The sequence below is a fragment of the Manihot esculenta genome, chromosome 7 (genome assembly GCF_001659605.2).
Source record: "Manihot esculenta cultivar AM560-2 chromosome 7, M.esculenta_v8, whole genome shotgun sequence".
In the NCBI taxonomy this organism is placed as follows: Eukaryota; Viridiplantae; Streptophyta; class Magnoliopsida; order Malpighiales; family Euphorbiaceae; genus Manihot; species Manihot esculenta.
In genome coordinates this window covers 29,925,183-29,944,516 of record NC_035167.2, presented here as the reverse complement: position 1 = coordinate 29,944,516, position 19,334 = coordinate 29,925,183, and the positions used below count along the sequence as shown (strand labels likewise).

The window sequence follows — 19,334 nt, the reverse complement described above, 5'->3', positions numbered from 1 at the left end:
TGCACCTTCTTATATAGAGGTGAACACTTCCATAAATTATGAGAAGTAGATCCCACATGTCTGTGAGTGAAGGCATTGTATAATTTGCCTGAAATAAGATGAATGCTGTCTTCATCACAGTTATACTTCATAGTTACATGTTTATGCTTGAAATGGATCAAACTCAAAGCCAAACTGCAAATTAATACATGCGTATGTATATGTATGTATGTATGTATGTATATGGAGATTAACTCCATCATAGATAAGGTTCATGATGTCACATCTTCAATTAATAATATACAATTGTTTATGGAAATCAATATAAAATACTAAACTTCCCTAATAGAATTTTGTAAGAAATTAATTTAATTTATTTCTTTTTTTATAATTCTTTTATTTGAAATAAAAAAATTCAAATAAAGTCGTACAGTAGAGGCAAGTAAGAATTTTTTGATTACTAAATGGCAACCATTTCCAATTTTGTGAATAATACTCGATAGACATACCAAAATTGCAGACTACAAATTCTTTAAAGGGAACTGGGGATGCAATTTAAAGAAAAATAAATAACAAAAAAAAGCCTCCAGGAATTTGGAAAGTATACAAAATCAAGATCTACTCTTTACTGATGGAGACAAAACACAAAAATTCATCTTCTCAAACTCTCAACAATTTTGGAGAGGGCCGAGTAGGTTCCAAACGCTGATGATACCACCCCCACTATGATGATAATAATACAGAGTGCAGCCTACAAAAGAGGAAAGAAGAAATCATATCAGAAATTGGAAATCAAAGAATATTAGCCACCAATATAGCTGGTTGACATAGGCTTCAAAATGTACAGTGAAAACTTGTATGTAATGATAAAAATCTTAGAATTTATATGCTTCTAAAAATGCAAAAAGGCAAAAAAGAAATGGAAAACAAGTGTTGCTGCAAGTTCAAAAGCACAATTCTTAGCAATGAAATTACTTCATTTTATGGAAAAATGGACTATTCTGATTAAAAGATTGCTCTTATAAAAAATTGCTGATAATAGAAAATCGTAGAGATGGTTTCAATACCTGAAATCTGGTTATTTTACCCCTTAAGATGCTCAGAAAACAAGCACAAGGAAGTATCAAGGTCTGCGATAGAAATTACTTTGTTAATATAATACAACTGAGGTATTTAATAGTTATTAAGTGGACACAATGAGAAAACTTACTACTAGCATTGTGAGCAAAGATCCAATCAAAGACATCACCAACCCTGATATGAAAACGATTACAATTAAATGGAATACAAGATTGAAAATATAATCTTCATACAGTAAAAAAATGAAGAAAACCACAGAAAAGTAAGAGCCAAATCAAGGGAGACTAACCAAAAAAAGGAATGGAGAGACCAACAATCAAGGTAGAGATAACCAGGGATGTCCTGATGCAGATAGCATAAATGTGTGACTTGACATGGGTTGATGGTATCAATTCCTCAAGACTCATTGCCACTGGAGATATGGTTAGTGCATATTTGGTAAATGGATTCACTACCTGCAGAAGAACCATTAGTAAATAGTTTCTAAACACCCAATTCTGCATACTACTAAGATAAACATTCGTAACATGCTTGAAAAGCAACAATTCAAATCCCATAGAGACTTCTAACATGTTAGCTTTACTACTAAAAGATAAAAACTTGATGTAAGATAGAAGTAACCAAAAATCTTAAACTTTTAACATCAAATACCTAATGATGTTAAAATGGTTGCAGTTGAACAGCTTTTGAGAATGAATACCACATTGGAAACAAATGACCATGAAATGGTAGATATATATGGTAGGATTGCAATATCAAATTGGCTAATCATTTTGATAGGCAAAGTAACTCACCATTTATGTAAACCCATATAAATGAACTAATATCTAATGTGCACAACGCTCTCTCCAAGTTTAATGTGTTGTCAAATCCGAGTTATGGGACTGCCTATATAATGGATTAATGCAAATTAGTTGTCAAATATTAACCATGTGTTTGCACTTTCCAAATTTAACGTGGTATCAAATCCGAGTTATGGGACTGCCTATAAAGGCTCTATAATTAGGTCCACAATGGATTAATGCAAATTAGTTGTCAAGTATTAACCATGTGTTTGCACTTGAAGGGGCTCAGAACTCTCTAAATTTAACACGGTATTAGTGCATATTTGGGTGGTGAGTTTCAGTTGCCCAAAAAGGCCTATAATTAGGCCTGTATTGGGTTAATGAAAATTAATTGTCAAGTGCTAACCATGTGGTTTCACTTGAAGAGGGTGCATTGAGAATGAATACCATCGTTGTAGATAACTACGAAATATTGAATTTAGTGGTTGGGTTGCAACATTAAATTTGCTAGTTATTATGATGTGTAAAGCAACTTAATTATTTATATAAGCCCATATAAAATGAATAATATCTAGTATCTAATATGCTCAACATCTTCTCCAAATTTAACAACATCACCATTCCTCAAAAACACTTGAGATTTATCTAATGAACATACCGTAGTCCACACAGCAATCTTTGTGGCGATTAGATCTTGAGGCATGTTAAGAGTGAATTGAGATTCTGTTGATTCTCCAAACATGGTGTATCCCATAACAGCAACTCCAGCATACATTAGAGTACAAATAGCAAAGCTGAAGGAATAGTAAAATCAAGCCAGGCTCCATTAGTTGGCATTCTCCATTAGATCGAGAACATTTTAGTTTCTTTTTTGGCTTACCATGTTAAAAGGACCGAAGGGAATTTGTTAGGTTGTGCCATTGAAGTGTAGATGTTTGGGAAAACAGCATGTCCTGAATAACAATAACCATAGAGACCGATAGCTACTGGAAGAGTTCCAAGGTTCAGTACTGTCCCTTTACTATGAATACCAACATGATCAACCAGACCAACCCAAAATAAGCAGATGACCGCCAGAACTGATGCAATAACTCCACCAGCTGCAAGAAAATTGCAGAGAATAAGAATATCTCAAAAGCTTTAGCTTTTGTCTCAAAGAAAATACTCAGTATGTCACCGCTTCTGAGAAATTGTGGAGCAAGAATTGGAAGGATGTGGACAGAAATATCACATGAGATGGATTAATGAGACCTATAGAAGCTGGGTTCAGAAGGATTCTGATTTAGATCACCTGGGCCTCAATATATATATATATTAATGCAGAATCTAGTATTGAGCTAAGAGTTCTCACCAGAGATGAAACTAAGCACACTGAGGTCTCGAAGCCAAACAGTTGGAAGAACAGCAAGGGTGGTCAGAATAGCAAAGCAGTAGTGTGAATTTAGCTCCAATCCACCCAGACTTAAATGTGCACTTGGAAATAAGGAGGACAAATTATCACTCTCCAAAATTATATATTCAACACAACAAGCCTGCATATGCAGAAGATTTAAATGAGCAGATAGAACTTACTAATGAAGAATTCTCAAAAATGTCAGGAGTATACTCCACTATTGGAACTAGAAAAGACAAAGAAAAATGGATGAAAAACATGTAGCAGCATTCACCAAGCATGACCATCTAAATAAAAGAAGCAAAACCATGTGAATCTTTATTCTCCTTTGAATTTGCCCCTAGTTACAACATGTTAAGATATTCAAAGAATTGATATACATCATACATGGTTTTACGCAACCAAAATTTCTTGATGTTATAAGCAACTAAACTATAATGATAAAAGAGATTTTGATTAGTGATACCGAATTCCCCTCTAGAAAACACAGGGTGAAGCTCACAAAATAACACTATGCTGGAAATTTTATTCAATGAAAATTTAAACTTTAATACATGGATATAAGGTAGTATTTTGGAGTTCAGAGTCCTAAACTAACCAGGAAATATAAATCCTCTGACTGGGAAATTTACAAACATCCCCCCCCCCCAAAAAAAAAAAAAAAAACAGTAATCCTAAATAAATTAGGAAAGAACTAAAGTCCTAAATAACTTAGGATATAGTTAAGTCCTGATTAAAAAAATCCCTAAATAAAAATCCTAACTGAAATAGGAACATTAAAACTATAAAATCGATCTGAATCTCCCCAGTGAGGAAATCAAATGGGTCTGAGCTGGAGAAACACACCTGATGGGGGTGGGGGTGGGTTTGGTCTGTACATCTTATCAAGAGCCAGCAAGGAACACACCTTGGGCGTGCTATGCTCTGCCCTTTCAAATTGACACCATGTCATAATGCAAAGCATATATTTGGGTAGAACAGAACATGCCTAGGCGTGTTCCAGAACCAAGAAACACAACCAGGGACTGTTTCTTGCTAGACAAGGGGCAGGAAGATCAATTCCAGATCTATGTTTATTTCTATTTTGGAAAGATTTAGGGGCTATTTAGTTTTCCTATGTTTCCTATTTCTATTAGGTTTAGTTGTTAAGTTTTCCAATTCCAACTAGGATTCACTTTTGCCTATTTAATCTAAAGTTTTCCTACTACATTACATTTTAATTTATATAAAATTCCTAGACAGTAGATGTAAATTTCCTAGTGAGTTTAGAAATCTAAACCCTATAGATGCCCCATAAATTCCATGTATTAAAGTTTAGTTCATTGAATAAAATTTCAGCAGAAGATTTTCCTCTCAGAGACTCTTATTTGTGAGTGTGTGTGTGTGTGTGTGTGTGTTACTCCGTGAACATGAAATAATACAACTAAGATGCAAGAGTCTTTGGAAAGAGAACTATCAATGGTAAACTAAATTTTAATACATGAAATTAAGAAAGTAAGTTTAGAATCCTAAACTAACTAATGAAATATAAATCATCTACCAAATAGAAATTTACAAACATTCAACAAAATGATGATTCTAGATAATTTAGAAAAGAATTAAAAATCCTAAATAAAATAAGAAATAGTTAATTTCTAATTAAAATATGAAAATAAAAATCCTAACAGAATTAAGAAACATTAAAACCATAATACCTGCTAAAAATCTTGCTGATGAGGAAATCAAAATGGGTATGGGCTGGAGAAAATTGCCTGGGGCATTTTTATCCGTACATTGTGTCAATAGCCAGCAAGGAACACACCCTGGACGTGTTCTGTTCTGCCCTTGAGGCATATTTTGGGGCAGGATAGAACACGCCCGGAGCTTGCTCCAGAGCCAAGAAACACGGGCAGAATGTGTCTCTTGCTGACAGGTGTGGGAAGATCAATTTCATTTCTTTGTTTATTCCCATTTTGACAAGATTTATATGCAGATTTAATTTTTTGGTATTTCCTATTTCCATTAGATTTAGATGTTAGTTTTTCCTATTTCACGTAAGATTTAGTTATTGCCTATTTTATCTAACAGTTCCTACTGTATTTTAGTTTATCTAAAATTACAAAGTAATAGATATAAATTCCTGGTTTATTTAGAAACCTAAATCTTATAAATGCTCCACAATTCCATGCATTGAAGTTCAATTTTTATGTAATAGAATTTCCAAGAAAGAATTTTCTTCTCGAACACTTATCTGTGAATATGTGTTTCTCTGTGAGCATAAAAATAACATCCATTCACACAAAGTATTTAGAAAGAAAGCCGTCTACTGAAAATTTCATTCATTGATAGAATTAGAGGAGCATTTATAGAGCTTAGAGTCCTAAACTTACTAGGAAAATATAAATCTGCTAATTAGGAATTTAGATACCCCCAAACACAACAGGAATTTAAGTAAATTAGGAAAGAACTAAAACTAAATATCTAAGTCCTAACTTAAATATGAAAACTAAAATAAAATTCCTAACTGAAGTAGGAAAAATTAAAACTGAAATGTCAATCAATCTATTGGCATTTGGAAACGAGAGCCAAACATGCAGATGAGAGGCAAGTGATTTGATCCAGCATCATACAGGCAAAAAGGAATGTATCTGTGTATGTGAGGCAGGCCTCTGGTGCTTGTGTCACATAAAGTGGTCCAAATCTTGGGACCAAATCATATTAAATACAAATGTTTCCAAGACAAGAATGCTTGGTTGGTCAGAGATCACAATTCACAAATGATGAGTCAGATATGAAAAGCACCAGCTGTACTTACATATAACTCCGCATATAAAATTATCTGCAACAAGAAGAAAACAAAGCAAAAGATTAGTGACTACTCATGTTTGTACACTAGTGAATGGTGTAGAAGCAATGTGTTGCTCATTCTCTATCACTTGTTCACTTCTTAATACTGTTCTCTTTCTGCTATTCTGTTCCCTTTGTAACAGAAGGTCACGGGTTTGAATAGTAACAAGGAAAATGACCCTTGAAAAGAGGGAAGCCTCCTGCACTAGGGACACCCTTTATTTTTTTTACTTACTGATGTTCTGAAAATAGCTAAAGAATTTAGATTGCGCATTGTTTGAACATTTTATTAAGATCTTTTAATGTCTCCACAGAAGTTGAAATTTTGAGCTAGACTTACAGATATGGCAATCCGACCAGCAGTGCCAAATGCAGCTTGACCAATGTCGGGGTATGTTTCAAGCTCTGGTTCACTATCCAAACAGTAACGCAAGAGCATGCCGGTATAAAAGGAAAGCACTGCAAATATGAGCAATATAGAGAGCCCAAGCCATCCTCCTTCTTTGGCAGCATAAGGAGTGGACAAGATCCCAACTCCACACAGCACATTCATGCCTGTATTTTATACCAGAATTACCCATTTCAAAGATGATGAAATGAACTTGATTTTAGTTAATCAATTACAATTAGCAAATAGCGAATAAGATCCGTGAAAATGTAACTCTATAGTAACATAAAGATTTATTTCTAGAGGCATAAAGTTCAAGAACAATTAGACAGGCATGAGGCATTCTTGCAGTTTAGTTGGTCATTTTCATGTGCAGCATGTGCAATTGGGACTGATAAATCAGATCAAAGTTCATGAACAATATATGCAAGATTGTCTTTATATCTATTGGGTAAAATAATAGTGAGCAAAAGACAAAAAGCACCAACTCATATGTCCTGTATTTATTCATACAAACAAAGGAGTTTTTCTATCAGTTTGGAAACATGCAAGTCATATTTGCTGCTGAATCATGTAGCAGACAGCCATTTCTAAATTTTGCAGCAAGAGGAATGATTTTCTTAGAATTGATAGGATATTATATTAAATTCTACATGATTGGTGTATGTGGTCCCTACATTTGAATTTTGTAGGGCTCAAAGAGGATTAAGCTTGGAAGTTGTATTAATCGTAATGCGGCAAGTGGCACGACTTGCACATGTTGGATGACCGCTAATGACAATCATAGGACAACTCCTATCTAGATCCACTTATTTTACATGTGGGTCTCACGGATATATTGTGTCTGATCCACAGATCGGGTCTAGACAAAAAATTCTAAAAAATTCTCTCGCATTCACTTATTTCGTACTAACTTACTAATACTGAAGAATCCAAACAAAAAACTTTCTACAGCACTATTAAGCCAAACAACTGAGGGATTTAGATCAAATAGTAATAATGAATATTTCTGCTAACTCAAACTTACCATTAAGAACAGCTTGTCCATAGGAGCTATGGCGAGAAATGGGAAGTTCATGTGAAATCTGGGATGGTTTCTCACCCTTTCTAATTGAAGATCTTCTATGGGGAATTGGAGGAAGGAGAGCATGAGAACTGCGCCTTTGTTGAGGCAACTTCTCATCTTCTGCCTTTGATATTAAAGGTTCTGTCGCAAAAGGGAGTGTTTCAGGGGTGTGTCTTCTTGTTAGGGAAGAAGATAAGAATGAACTCCCAAATCTTGACAGTGTAGGAGTTCCCAGAAGAATACTTGGAGATGGTACACTGCTATATAGATCAATGGACTGCCTATACAAATCAGTGAACAATTGTGGGTAAGAAACCATTAATTAAGATATTGATAAATCATTCAATCATTTTTTTTAAATAATATATGAACACAGTACTCTGTTCTTTCTAGACCTATTAAATTTACCCCACCCTCATAATTTTCCCTCAAAGCTTTTGTGGTGCTATTCATACTTTGTCCCTACCAAACAGAAAATTAAATCATAGACTCTAAAAGGTGAAAACAGAGAGAGAAAGAGAGAGAGGGGGGAACCTGTAGCTTTGAGGCCAAGTAGTATTGTAAGAACCAGTTTTGCTTTGCTGCCGGTTATCGGCTAAAGAATTATCAGAATCTGATGGATTTTCATCGTTTTCTTCACCTTCTCCACCTCTGTTAAGCTCCTTCTGTTCTTCCTCCTCATCGCTCTCTATGTAAAAGCTCTGTTCCGAAACAGAATTCTTCATTTTCTCTGTTCTCACAAATATTCCCCTGCAAAACCAATCTGTCTGATATACATAAAGACGATTGTGGTGGTAAATATTAGAATGAAAATCAAGAAATGAATTCTAGGAAATGAAGAAGGACCTCAAGAAATAATTTCAATTGGCTCTGGGTGGGACTCGAACTCAAGAACTCACGGCAGGGGAGACGAATCCCGCTATGAAGCAGAAGGTTTTCTGCCAAGAAAACAAAATAAAATCAATATTGTTTTGGAAGGTTTCTTTTATAAGGCAACAATCGATAATGGGTTGCAAAAAATTTGATTCCGATCACGTATAAGTGAGATAGAAGATGGATAATTCGCAAGCAACCAAGGAAAAAAAAGAAATATATATATATATATATATATATATGGAAATGTAGTAAAGATTTAAACATAACAAGACCGTTAAATGTAAGAATAAAAGGAAAGAAAGAAAAGAGAGGGAAGCGAGAATTCACAGATTTTTCAGAAGGAAATATGCATGAAGTATTCAAAAGTGGACCTTCATAATTCAATTTAATATCTCTTTGTTTGGTAACTGGGAAAATACAAGAAAAAACAAACAATTAAAGCAGTTCCTCACTAATGCAGAAAAAGAAAACGCACGTATAACGTAAAAGGAGAAAAAGGGAAGAAAAACACAACTGGAAATATATTTCTCGGCAACCAAACAGAGAGGGCTGATTGCTAATAACAGAGTGAGGAAGGAAGATAGAAATTCTCTCTTTCTGCTGCCATCTCCTGTTGTAAAATCTCTGCAAATCCCGAGAACGTGAAAAAGAAGAAGAGTTTAAAAGCTTTCCTTCTCGAGAAGTGAGAGTTTGGTGGAATTCAAGGATCTGGAGAACTCGTGAAACAGGAAGAAAATGATGTAATTTTGAAACAGGGAAAGAAATAGCCAGAAACTCTGTTTTTTCTTTTTTTTTCCGTCTATGTATTAAGTTGTGCGTCTGCTCTTTCTCCTCTCACCACCATTATTTATTTTGCAGCTTACAGCTAATTTTTTAGAGGGAAAGCATAGAGGGTGGAAAATAAAATAAAAAAGTGTGTATTATTTTTGTTTTGGTTTTTGTTTTTTTAGAGGATAGGAGAAGAATAGAACTCTATCAAAAAGTAAAAGGAAAGGAAACTCTAATACTTCCTTATTTAGAAATTAAAAAAATCGAAAAAGTTAAAAAGTTCAAATTTTTATTTATATTTAAATAAAAAAATAATTTATAATTTAATTTCTTTATAAAAAATGAAAGACGCTATACATAGCAGAAAGAATATGCGACTCTAATAAGACCATAAATCATCTTATTAATTTGTCTATCTATTTATGTAATAAAATAAAATATTATATTCATAGATTTAGTCTAATAATAAATATATTTAAATATATTTAAGAGATTTTAAATTTTATTCTTAAAATTTTCATTTAAAAAAAATAAAATATTTTACATGTTAATTATTTAAAATTTAAAAGTTAAGGGTATGTTAATTATTTATTTTATAATTTGTATAATAAACAAATTGAATGAATTTAATAATAAAAAATTATTTTAAATAAAAAATAATTACATCTATCCTAATCCAATTTTTGTAATAATAATTGATTTTTTTTATTATCCTAAACTTTGAAGGAAGGTGGCAAAAGGAAAGATACAACTCATGCGACCATGTATATTTGCGTGATGAGGCTAGTTGATTTGTCAAAGATGTAACGTGGATTAGCATGGAGAACCCATTAACCTACAACCAATAGCCATTACTATATGCCAACAAAATAATAATAATAATAATATTATTATTATTATATATAAAAAATATGCTTTAAAAAATAGGGCTATTAATATTAAAATTATTTTCATAATGGATAAATCAAGTAATTGATGCTGTATAATAATTTTTTAAAATAAATAATGAGTTGTCGTTTTAATATTGGATTACTTTATAAGAGTTGCGGAGTTTTATCCATAAAAAAAGAAGAGTAGAATACCGTAACACTCTATGTTTTATCAAAATTCATTTTTACTTTAACGGGCTGAGTGTTCATAAAAAGTTATTGTTAGTAAATGTAATCTAAATAAATTTTCACTGCATTTATAAACATGGAATTTTGTTTATTGGTCTATACCAGTTGAATATCCAACAGAATTACGATATAAAAATAAATATATATCGAATTTAAAATATATATTTCAATACACTCATTTTAATCAAAAAGCGATTCATTATATTCGCCTATTTCATTAATTGATTGATTTAAGTGTCAAAATTACTGTCAACGAACGCTAACCATATCATATTTTTTCTTTTGCAGATTAATCGATATATCTATTTCTAGTCATGTGTAAAAATCATTATTTAATCATCTCTTTAATATATAAAAAAATTTATTAATTAGTCATTTAATTTTAAAAAATATATTAAAATATATTTAAAATTTTAAAAAATTTATTAATTAATTTAAACTGTTAAAAATTATAAAAAAATAATTCTCAATATTAAAAAGTTAATTATTAAATATCTATATAAAATTAAAGAATTCATTAATTGATTTTTTTTATATTAGAGAAAATCAATTATAAAGCATTTAACCATTAAAATTAAAAAAAATTAATTAATACATTTTTTAAAAATTTAAAAATATTTTAATATATTTTTTAAAATTAATAAATTAATTAATAAATTTCTTCATATCTGCAACTAAATATTAAATTCCTTAAAAAGAAAAAAACAGAGAGAGTGCATCAAATCAGTTTTAAGTTCATATCATCATGTTCCCACTAAAAGTAGGCTTTTTATAACAGGTTGAGGTGTTCTGGTGGATTACCTCAGCAAGGCAACTCATAGCTAGACGTGGCCATCTGTACATCTCAATTTTGGGCTACAATCCACCCTGTAGATTAGTGACGACGAGTAACGGCTACTTACAATAAATTGCTGTTACTAAAATAATATATATATATATATATATATTATAATAAAATAAAAAATGCAGAATAAAAATGGAATCATTTTTAAAATTCTTATTTTATATTATATTTTCATCATTTTAAAATATTAAAAACTCCTATTAACACATCAATTTTTTTCACTAATTTCAATATTTTTTTATATTTTCTTTCACTTATTTAAACGTATCACAATTCTCAAAAAAAAAAACTTATCACAATTAAACCTCTAAAATCAGATTTAGAATTAATTATTTAAGTTACAAATTTATTATTATTATTATTATTATTATTAAAAAAATTATTTTTTAATCTCTACACTTTAACCTAATTAACACTTTTATTCTTTTATTTTAACAATTCAATATTTAAATTTTTTATTTATTTTTCCATCCGAATTCATAATCCTTTCATAAAAAATAATTATTTAATAAAAAAATTTAAAATAAAAAATAAAAAATAAAAATTTATTTTACAAAAAATGACCTTAATAAACTTGAAATCCCTCCATTCCATTCTTCTTCTTCCTGGTATTTTCTCTTTTCTTTTCTGTCGTTGATTCTCCTTTTAGCAATTATTGAGCTGCAATTGCCAGGGGTTCCGGTAACGATATTAAAGGTGTGACCTTTGATTGCACCTCGCTTTTCCCTCCACTAGACTTGCAAGGTTTCTCGTTCTGTGAGTCTCGCAAAAAGAACTTAAGAAACATTATGGTGAAAAAGTTCGTGTTTGATTGCTCGAAGTTAGCTGCCCTGAGAAAAGAAATAGCCAGTAGACCGTGTTTGAATCCTCCAACACGATTTGAGGCTATAGCAGCCCTCATTTGGAAGGCTGTGATAGCTGAAATCAAAAAAAAAAAAAAGGACAAGTATTGCATCCATGCCCGGTGGGTATGCGAAAAAGAATGAATCCACAGCTACCAAAGCTAGCAATTGGAAACATGTATGAAGTAGCATTGGCTTATTGTTCCAAGAATGATGAGGAACTGCCAGACTATAATGGTTTAGCAAGAAAGCTTCACGAGTCAATAGGGAAGGTAAATAATGACTATGTGAAAAAGATCCATAGTGATGGTGAGTACATGCAGCGACCGAGCAAAATAGGCCGGGAGTTCGGCGAATACCCTACATTTTCTTTCAGTAGTTGGTGCAAACAACCATTATATGAGGTTGATTTTGGGTGGGGAAAGCCCATTTGGGTAGTCACTGCCTTAAAACTTTATAAGGTTGCCATTTTCTTTCAGTAGTTGGTGCAAACAACCATTATATGAGGTTGATTTTGGGTGGGAAAAGCCCAGTTGGGTAGTCACTGCCTTGAAACTTTATAAGGTTGCCATTTTTATAGACACCAAGGATGGTGAAGGAGTAGAAGCATGGGTTGCCGAAGGAAGATGCGGTGTAGTTTGAACAAAATCCTGGAATATGTGCCTATTCATCTTTCAAGCCGAATACTAAATAAAGAATGGCCCAAAAGAAAAGAAACGAGGGAGAAGAAGAATCGAGAGATTTTACATTGAGAGTGATTTTATTAAGTTTATTAAGGATATTTTTGATAAAAAATCTTATCTCCGTTCTAAATTCTTTGACCAAACGGTCATGTTTTTACGAAAAATTTATGAATTTGGACGGAAGAGGATGTGAGTGACTTAAATGTTGAGTCATAAAAATAGAGAGACGAAAATATTAATTAATTAATAGAATATAAAACATCTCAAATTTACTCAAATATACTTACCACTAGACTAAACTTGTGAGTGCCTGTAAAGTTAGTTTAATAGAAAATAAAAATATTTTTAGAGGAAGTAGTATAGCAATATTAGAAAATATATATATAACGATGGCATTATTTATGTAAGAAAATTTATTAATTAATTTTTTTATTTTTAAAACACATTAAATAGTAACTTGTCTTTTTAAACCGTCAATCATTTAATAATTTCATTTATTTAAGTTATTATTATAAATAAAATAAGAAAAATTTATTTATTTTTAATTAATATTTATAATTTAAAATATAACTATTTAGTGTCTATAATTTTAAAATAATAATTATTTTAAAACTTATTCGATATAACAGTAATTTGAATAGTAGGTAGTCATAATTTGTTTATACAGTGATTTAAAGTAGAAGCATTCGATGCAAAATAAATATTAAATTAATTATTAAATATAAAATAACAACAAAAATATAAATAAATATTACTCTAGTATTAACATAAAATCACACACTAATATAAATTAATGGTAGAAAATATAAAATATTTTTAAATTAATAAATTAATTATATCTTTTTAACACACCACAAATAATTAATAATATTATTGCACAACATAATATAAAGAATAATGAAAAGTCATAATAAAGAAGGTATATATATTAAAGATTGCACTTATAAATTTGTAAACAATAAAAAAATGTGTCAAAAAAGTATTGAAATACTGAATGTTGAGGGGAATAGTTTCTAAATATCAACTATTAATTTAGCGATGATTAAGCTATATGTTCGTCAAAGAGTATTGAACTATATTTAGCGATCAATTTTATAATTTATCGGTGATATTTTTTAAGTAATTTATTGGTCGCTAAATATTTAAAAAATTAATAATTTCAATTTAGTTTTAAATTTAACTAAATCAAATATTTTTCAATACGACGTGCCTCAGTTAATACCTAATCTAATTAGTCAGGACTTCACAATGTCGATATTCACATTTATAATACAAACCTTCCTCAATCCCTGCTTTCTCTTTTCCTTTTTTCATTTTCATCTTAGATAAGAGAGCATTTTATCAATTAGCGCACGTTTTGTTAGATATATTATTAATTAACTAATTAATATTTATATTTATTTTTTGAGAAGAATTTTTTGTTAATTTCTATTGATTTGTTAGATATACGCACGTTTTTAATAAATAAACAAATTATAAATTTATTATTGAGGATAATTTAGAAAGTAAGAAATGAATTTTAATTATAAAATTATGCCAAATTAAATAAAATTTAACTAAATTCTACATTTTAAATTGATATGGAATAGTGAAATTTATTTCTAATTGAATTCTATGCGTGTAATTGATTTATAAGTAAAAACCAAAAAGTGAAAATTACAATATAATATGAAAAATATTGTACAACATTACATTACATTTAATTAAATAGAAAAAATAATAGAGATAAAAAAAAAAGGCCTAATTACAAAGATATGTCAATTTTTTTTTAGTGTTAAAATTCAAAAGTGTAAATTTTGGTATGGTTAGCCAAATTTGTAAAAGTTTTAAAATTTTTGTATATTTTTATCAATCAAAATTTAAATTTTGTTTAATTTATTTATAATTTTCATTAAAACTATAACTTTATCATAGTTATTAACTTTATTATATTTATTATTAATTTTATTTTCAAAACTAATATTCGATGACTGCTAGCCACTGGCACTTAAATTCTAATTAAGCCTTAGTCGAGTTTTTGTTGAATAATCAAATTTAAAATTTATCAGAATTTATTGTGCAAATTGATCCATTAGCACATAAATTTTTAATGGATATGATTGAATGAAAAAAAAATAATTAGAATAATATTTCATAATTTGAAAATATTTGACAAATCATGTTAAGATTTAACTGTATAATTAAATTATATTACTAATTTTGATTTAATAAATGTAATTTTTATGGGAATAAGTGGATAATATTAAATAGGAATATAATTATTGAAGCACATATTTAAATATATTTAACTTTAAAAGTGGGGCCTACTCAAATTATCATATGATTTTTTTTTAAATATATTCAAAAGGATATAATGGAGAAGTCGATGCAAGTGCTCCCACTTCCCTACCCTATGACTTTTTTTTTTTTTTAATGCCCATCCACATTTCCACGAGAAGTTACTCATGCTTTGTGAAGTTAGTTATATTTGTCACATATTACTTGAAATATTTTATAAAATTTTTTATTAATAAAAAATAAAAATACAACAAATAAAATTTATCAATTAAATTATTATAAAAATAATCACTAAAATAAAATATCAACTTATTTATCGATCATTTAATATATTTATAATATAATTATTAATTATTTATTAATAAAAAATTATAATTAAATTTTTATTTTTTATAATAATTTAAAATTTAAAAATTTTGTCAACAGTAGTATATTCCTTTTTTTTTACATTACAATCAAATAATTAAAAATTAAAAATATTTTTCATAGAAAATATTTTGTACAAATATATTGTATTTTCTGCAAATAAAGGATATAAATTAAAAAAAGAAAAAGAAAAGATGATGAATTTGATATTGCTTATATTCATTTTATTATTTTTTATTTTAAAAATTAATATTAAATAATATTTAATTAGATAAAAGTTTTTAATTGTTTTTCATAGCAGGGGCTTATAATAATTAATAATATTAAAATCAACAATAATATTAAATAAATATAATAAAATTAAATATTTATAGTCACATTAATAAAATAATAAAAAATTATTATTTATATTAGGAGAGAGGAGATGGGAGAAAAATAATTGTTATTTATATTGATATGAAAAGAAAGACTTTAGTAATATTGAGATTGAATGTGAAGGAATTTTAAGAAAGCTAAATATATAATTTGATGTTTAATTTTTATATAAAAAATAGTTAGCATAATAATTAATCTTTAATAAATGATCTTTATAAAAATATAATTATTTAATTTTTGCATGTAAATATAAAATACACAATTTATATTTTTATTTTTTTAATAAAAATAAGCTGATATTATTTTTATTAATTTTTTATACTTAAATAATTATTTTTTATAAAATTTAAGAATTATATTTTTATAAAAATTAAATATTAAAAATTAATAATGAAAAGATTAGAATGAGAAAATTAAATTATATATTTAATAATAAAAAAATTAAAATTGAGTGGCTTGAAGAAGACTCCTAAAAAAATTAGTCCACAATACAATATTATATAATTCAATTTTTAAAGAAATGATTCTAGCATTTAACTTGTTACAGCCTTATGTGCTGAAATAAATTATTTCTACATGATTTATTTAGTAATAAAGAAATCACATATCTTCGTTTAAATTTAAAGATTTTATAAAAATTCAATTCAATAATTTTTTTATAAAATTTTATTTAAAATAAAAAAATTTAAAATTTTTTAACTTAAAAATCTTTTATCATATATACAAAAATTCATTTAAATTCTTTTTTATAAAATTATTCATCTCAAAAAGAGGGTTAATCTTTATTTAAAATTAAGAATTTCACAAAAATTTAATTAAAATTTATAAATAATTTAATTAATTATTTTTTATAATAATTTTTTTATCTGTAATGAAATTTTTTTAATTTAAAATTTTTAATTTATTATTGTAAATAAATTTATATAATTTATTTTCTTTTAAAATGAATTACGACAAAATGAAGGGTTAAAGAATCAAATTTACATAATTTAATTGGTTAAAATGAAATCAATCTAACATACATACATATGCTCCGATGTATAGTACTTGCTATAAATAAATGCAATCTGTCTTATTATATTTTAGAGTTTTCTCTGCAGCGATTTAAAATTGTTATAAATAAAATTTATTTTTTTAATATATATGTATATAATAATAATATATTTAAAAAAAAATTATTTTATATTTAATATATATGGGCGAAGATTCGGAAGATTTGCATGCTGATGATTTTATTAATATATTGGCGAAGATTCAGGATCGCCAGCTTGCTGGTGGATTTTTAATACATGATAAATTTCTTTTTAAGAAGAACAGGTTATGCATTCTTTATTTTTTTTTTAGGAAAAATTAATTCGAAAGGTCTATAGAGGAGGTTTGAGTGGTCATTTGAGATATGATAAGACTATTGCTAGTTTACAAGAGCGTTTTTATTTGCCACAATTAAAAAAAGATACAAATCGGATGGTCCAGAAGTGCTCAGTTTGTCAAATTCAGAAAGATCATTTATAAAATACGGGTTTATACACTCCATTGCATATTCCATAATATCCTTGGGAGGACTTGTCTATAAATTTTATTCTTGGCCTTCCACGTACTCGATGTGGATCTGATTCCATTTTTTTTGTTGACGGGTTCTACAAAATAGTGCATTTCATTTCTTGTAAAAAAACTAATGGTACTTCTCATATTACAAAGCTATTTTTTCAAGAGATCGTTCGTTTACATAACATTTCTAAGACTATCACTTCTAACAGAGATATAAAGTTTCTAGCTTATTTTTAGGTGACTTTATAGAACTGGAACTTAACTTCGATACAATAGTGTTGTTCATCTACAAACTGATGATCAAACTGAAGTGGTGAACTGTACTCTTAGTAATTTCTTGCGCTACATCTACAGTAATAAGAAAACTGCTTGGTATCTTATTCTTGCCCAAATAGAAATTGCTTACAACGGTTTTGTCCACAGCTCTACAAATATATCACCATTTTGCAGTTGTATACATGAAATTTTCTGCGCATACAGTTGATTTTATTTCCCTTCCTATAGGTTTTCATAATAGTATTGCAGCAACCAACTTGACAAATTGGCATGTGGACGTTTTTAAATAGATACAACAATGTCTTACGGAAGCCAATAACAAGTATAAAGCTGCAGCTGATAAACATAAATGTTTCAAATCTTTCAATGTTGGCGATCAAGTTATAATGTATTTGCACAAGAAACATGGTAAATGATAGAAAAAGTTTAACCCAAAGAAGATTGGTCCATTCTGGATCATTCAGAAGATTAATGATTGACCTCCCAGATGATATAAAAATTTTCAAGACATTTAATATAGCAGATCTATTTCAGTATTACCCTGTTGCGACAACTCGAGGTCGAGTTCTTTACAAGTAGAAGGGAATGATGCGGAGCAATTAATTTTGGATTTTACGGCAAATTTGAACTAGGTCTAACTTCTGCTGTTGACATCCGTTGAAGGCTCACGATAACTTTTCAGAAAGAAAATTTCGAGATGCACGACTTTCAAAAGAGTAACGAGAGTCACAGGTCTGGTCATAAAATTCGAGACGAAAATTTCATCATTTAAGAGTTAATTTTATATTTTAATTATTTTTTAAATTTTTTCATAATTTTTTATATTAAGATTTTTGCTATCATAAATAACTATTTTCTTACCTGTTTAAGACATTTTTCAATTTTTAAAAATTTAATAAGAAATTTTAACCTCTACTCTTTTATTTTCTGAATATTATCTTAATCAAATTTTATTGATTAAAATTTCTGATTTAAAATTGAGTGGAATCTACACTAATCCTTATATATATATATATTTTAAAACGAGAATTGAAGATTGAGAAAGTAGAAAATCTGAAATATTTCAGATTTACTCAAATACACTTACCATTAAACTAAACCTTTAAGTGTATTAATTTTTATACGTTTAGAAGTCAGAATTTTTATTTTTTGTAATTTTAAAATCAACAAATTAGTCTCTAATAGTAAGCTTTATTTCTTCTTTTTAAAATTTAGTCATTATAATTTCATACATTTTAATAATTTAATTTCCATAACTTAAATATGTACAACAAATCAATTACTAGAATAATACAATAATTGTTATTTAACTGTATTTTTTCATGATAAGGACTAATATATTATTTTTTAAAAAAAATTAAAAATTAATTTTTAAAAAATTTAAAAATTAATTTTTTAAATATAAAAATAATGTATAGATCTTAACTAAATTATAAGTTAGCTTTCCATATAATAATCGAATGGGACTTATCCAATCTGACTACACAGAATCTCTGAAGTACACGTCAAAAGAATGAATCATTTTAGCCAAACGGTGATGAGCAAAATCAAAAGATCGCACGTGACACGTTTGCTGTTTGAATTTGTCCTGATGAAGAGAGGCGATGTGTTTTTATCCAAATAAATTATTATATTTATGTGCTTATCGCCACATCACTGGTGGATAGATGTGACTATACTCCAGATCACGCTTTCATAATTGAATCATCAAGATCTAATCAGATCCAGTGAATGTAGTGACCAGTCAATGATGGATAACCTGAATCCATCCTAAACAATAGTTTACGGGTTTATGGGTCTACATCATCCACCAACCTTCTATAATGAGTAATTTTAGTTTTTTT

The 19,334-nt window shown here is 28.5% G+C and overlaps 1 protein-coding gene and 1 pseudogene across 7 annotated transcripts; one reads left to right on the top strand and one right to left on the bottom strand.

The window, feature by feature from the left end:
- Window positions 1-412: 412 nt before the first annotated feature.
- LOC110619357 (amino acid transporter AVT1C) lies at window positions 413-9,289 on the bottom strand. 7 transcript variants are annotated; one of them, XM_021762754.2, is made up of 13 exons: window positions 8,908-9,286; window positions 8,364-8,455; window positions 8,052-8,284; window positions 7,479-7,798; window positions 6,404-6,618; window positions 6,032-6,055; window positions 3,196-3,376; window positions 2,725-2,944; window positions 2,503-2,638; window positions 1,349-1,514; window positions 1,190-1,233; window positions 1,047-1,109; window positions 413-730 (listed from the first exon to the last, which is right to left on the bottom strand). In XM_021762754.2, the coding sequence occupies exons 3-13, from the start codon at window positions 8,240-8,242 to the stop codon at window positions 632-634; spliced, it is 1,659 nt and encodes a 552-aa protein (XP_021618446.1). In that variant the 5' UTR covers window positions 8,243-8,284; window positions 8,364-8,455; window positions 8,908-9,286; the 3' UTR covers window positions 413-631. The 7 variants fall into 7 exon arrangements, with proteins under 7 accessions (XP_021618446.1, XP_021618443.1, XP_021618445.1 ...); XM_021762751.2 differs by having other exon boundaries at window positions 8,052-8,280; XM_021762753.2 differs by having other exon boundaries at window positions 8,052-8,267.
- A 634-nt stretch (window positions 9,290-9,923) lies between these two features.
- LOC110619041 lies at window positions 9,924-12,659 on the top strand (annotated as a pseudogene).
- Window positions 12,660-19,334: the final 6,675 nt, after the last annotated feature.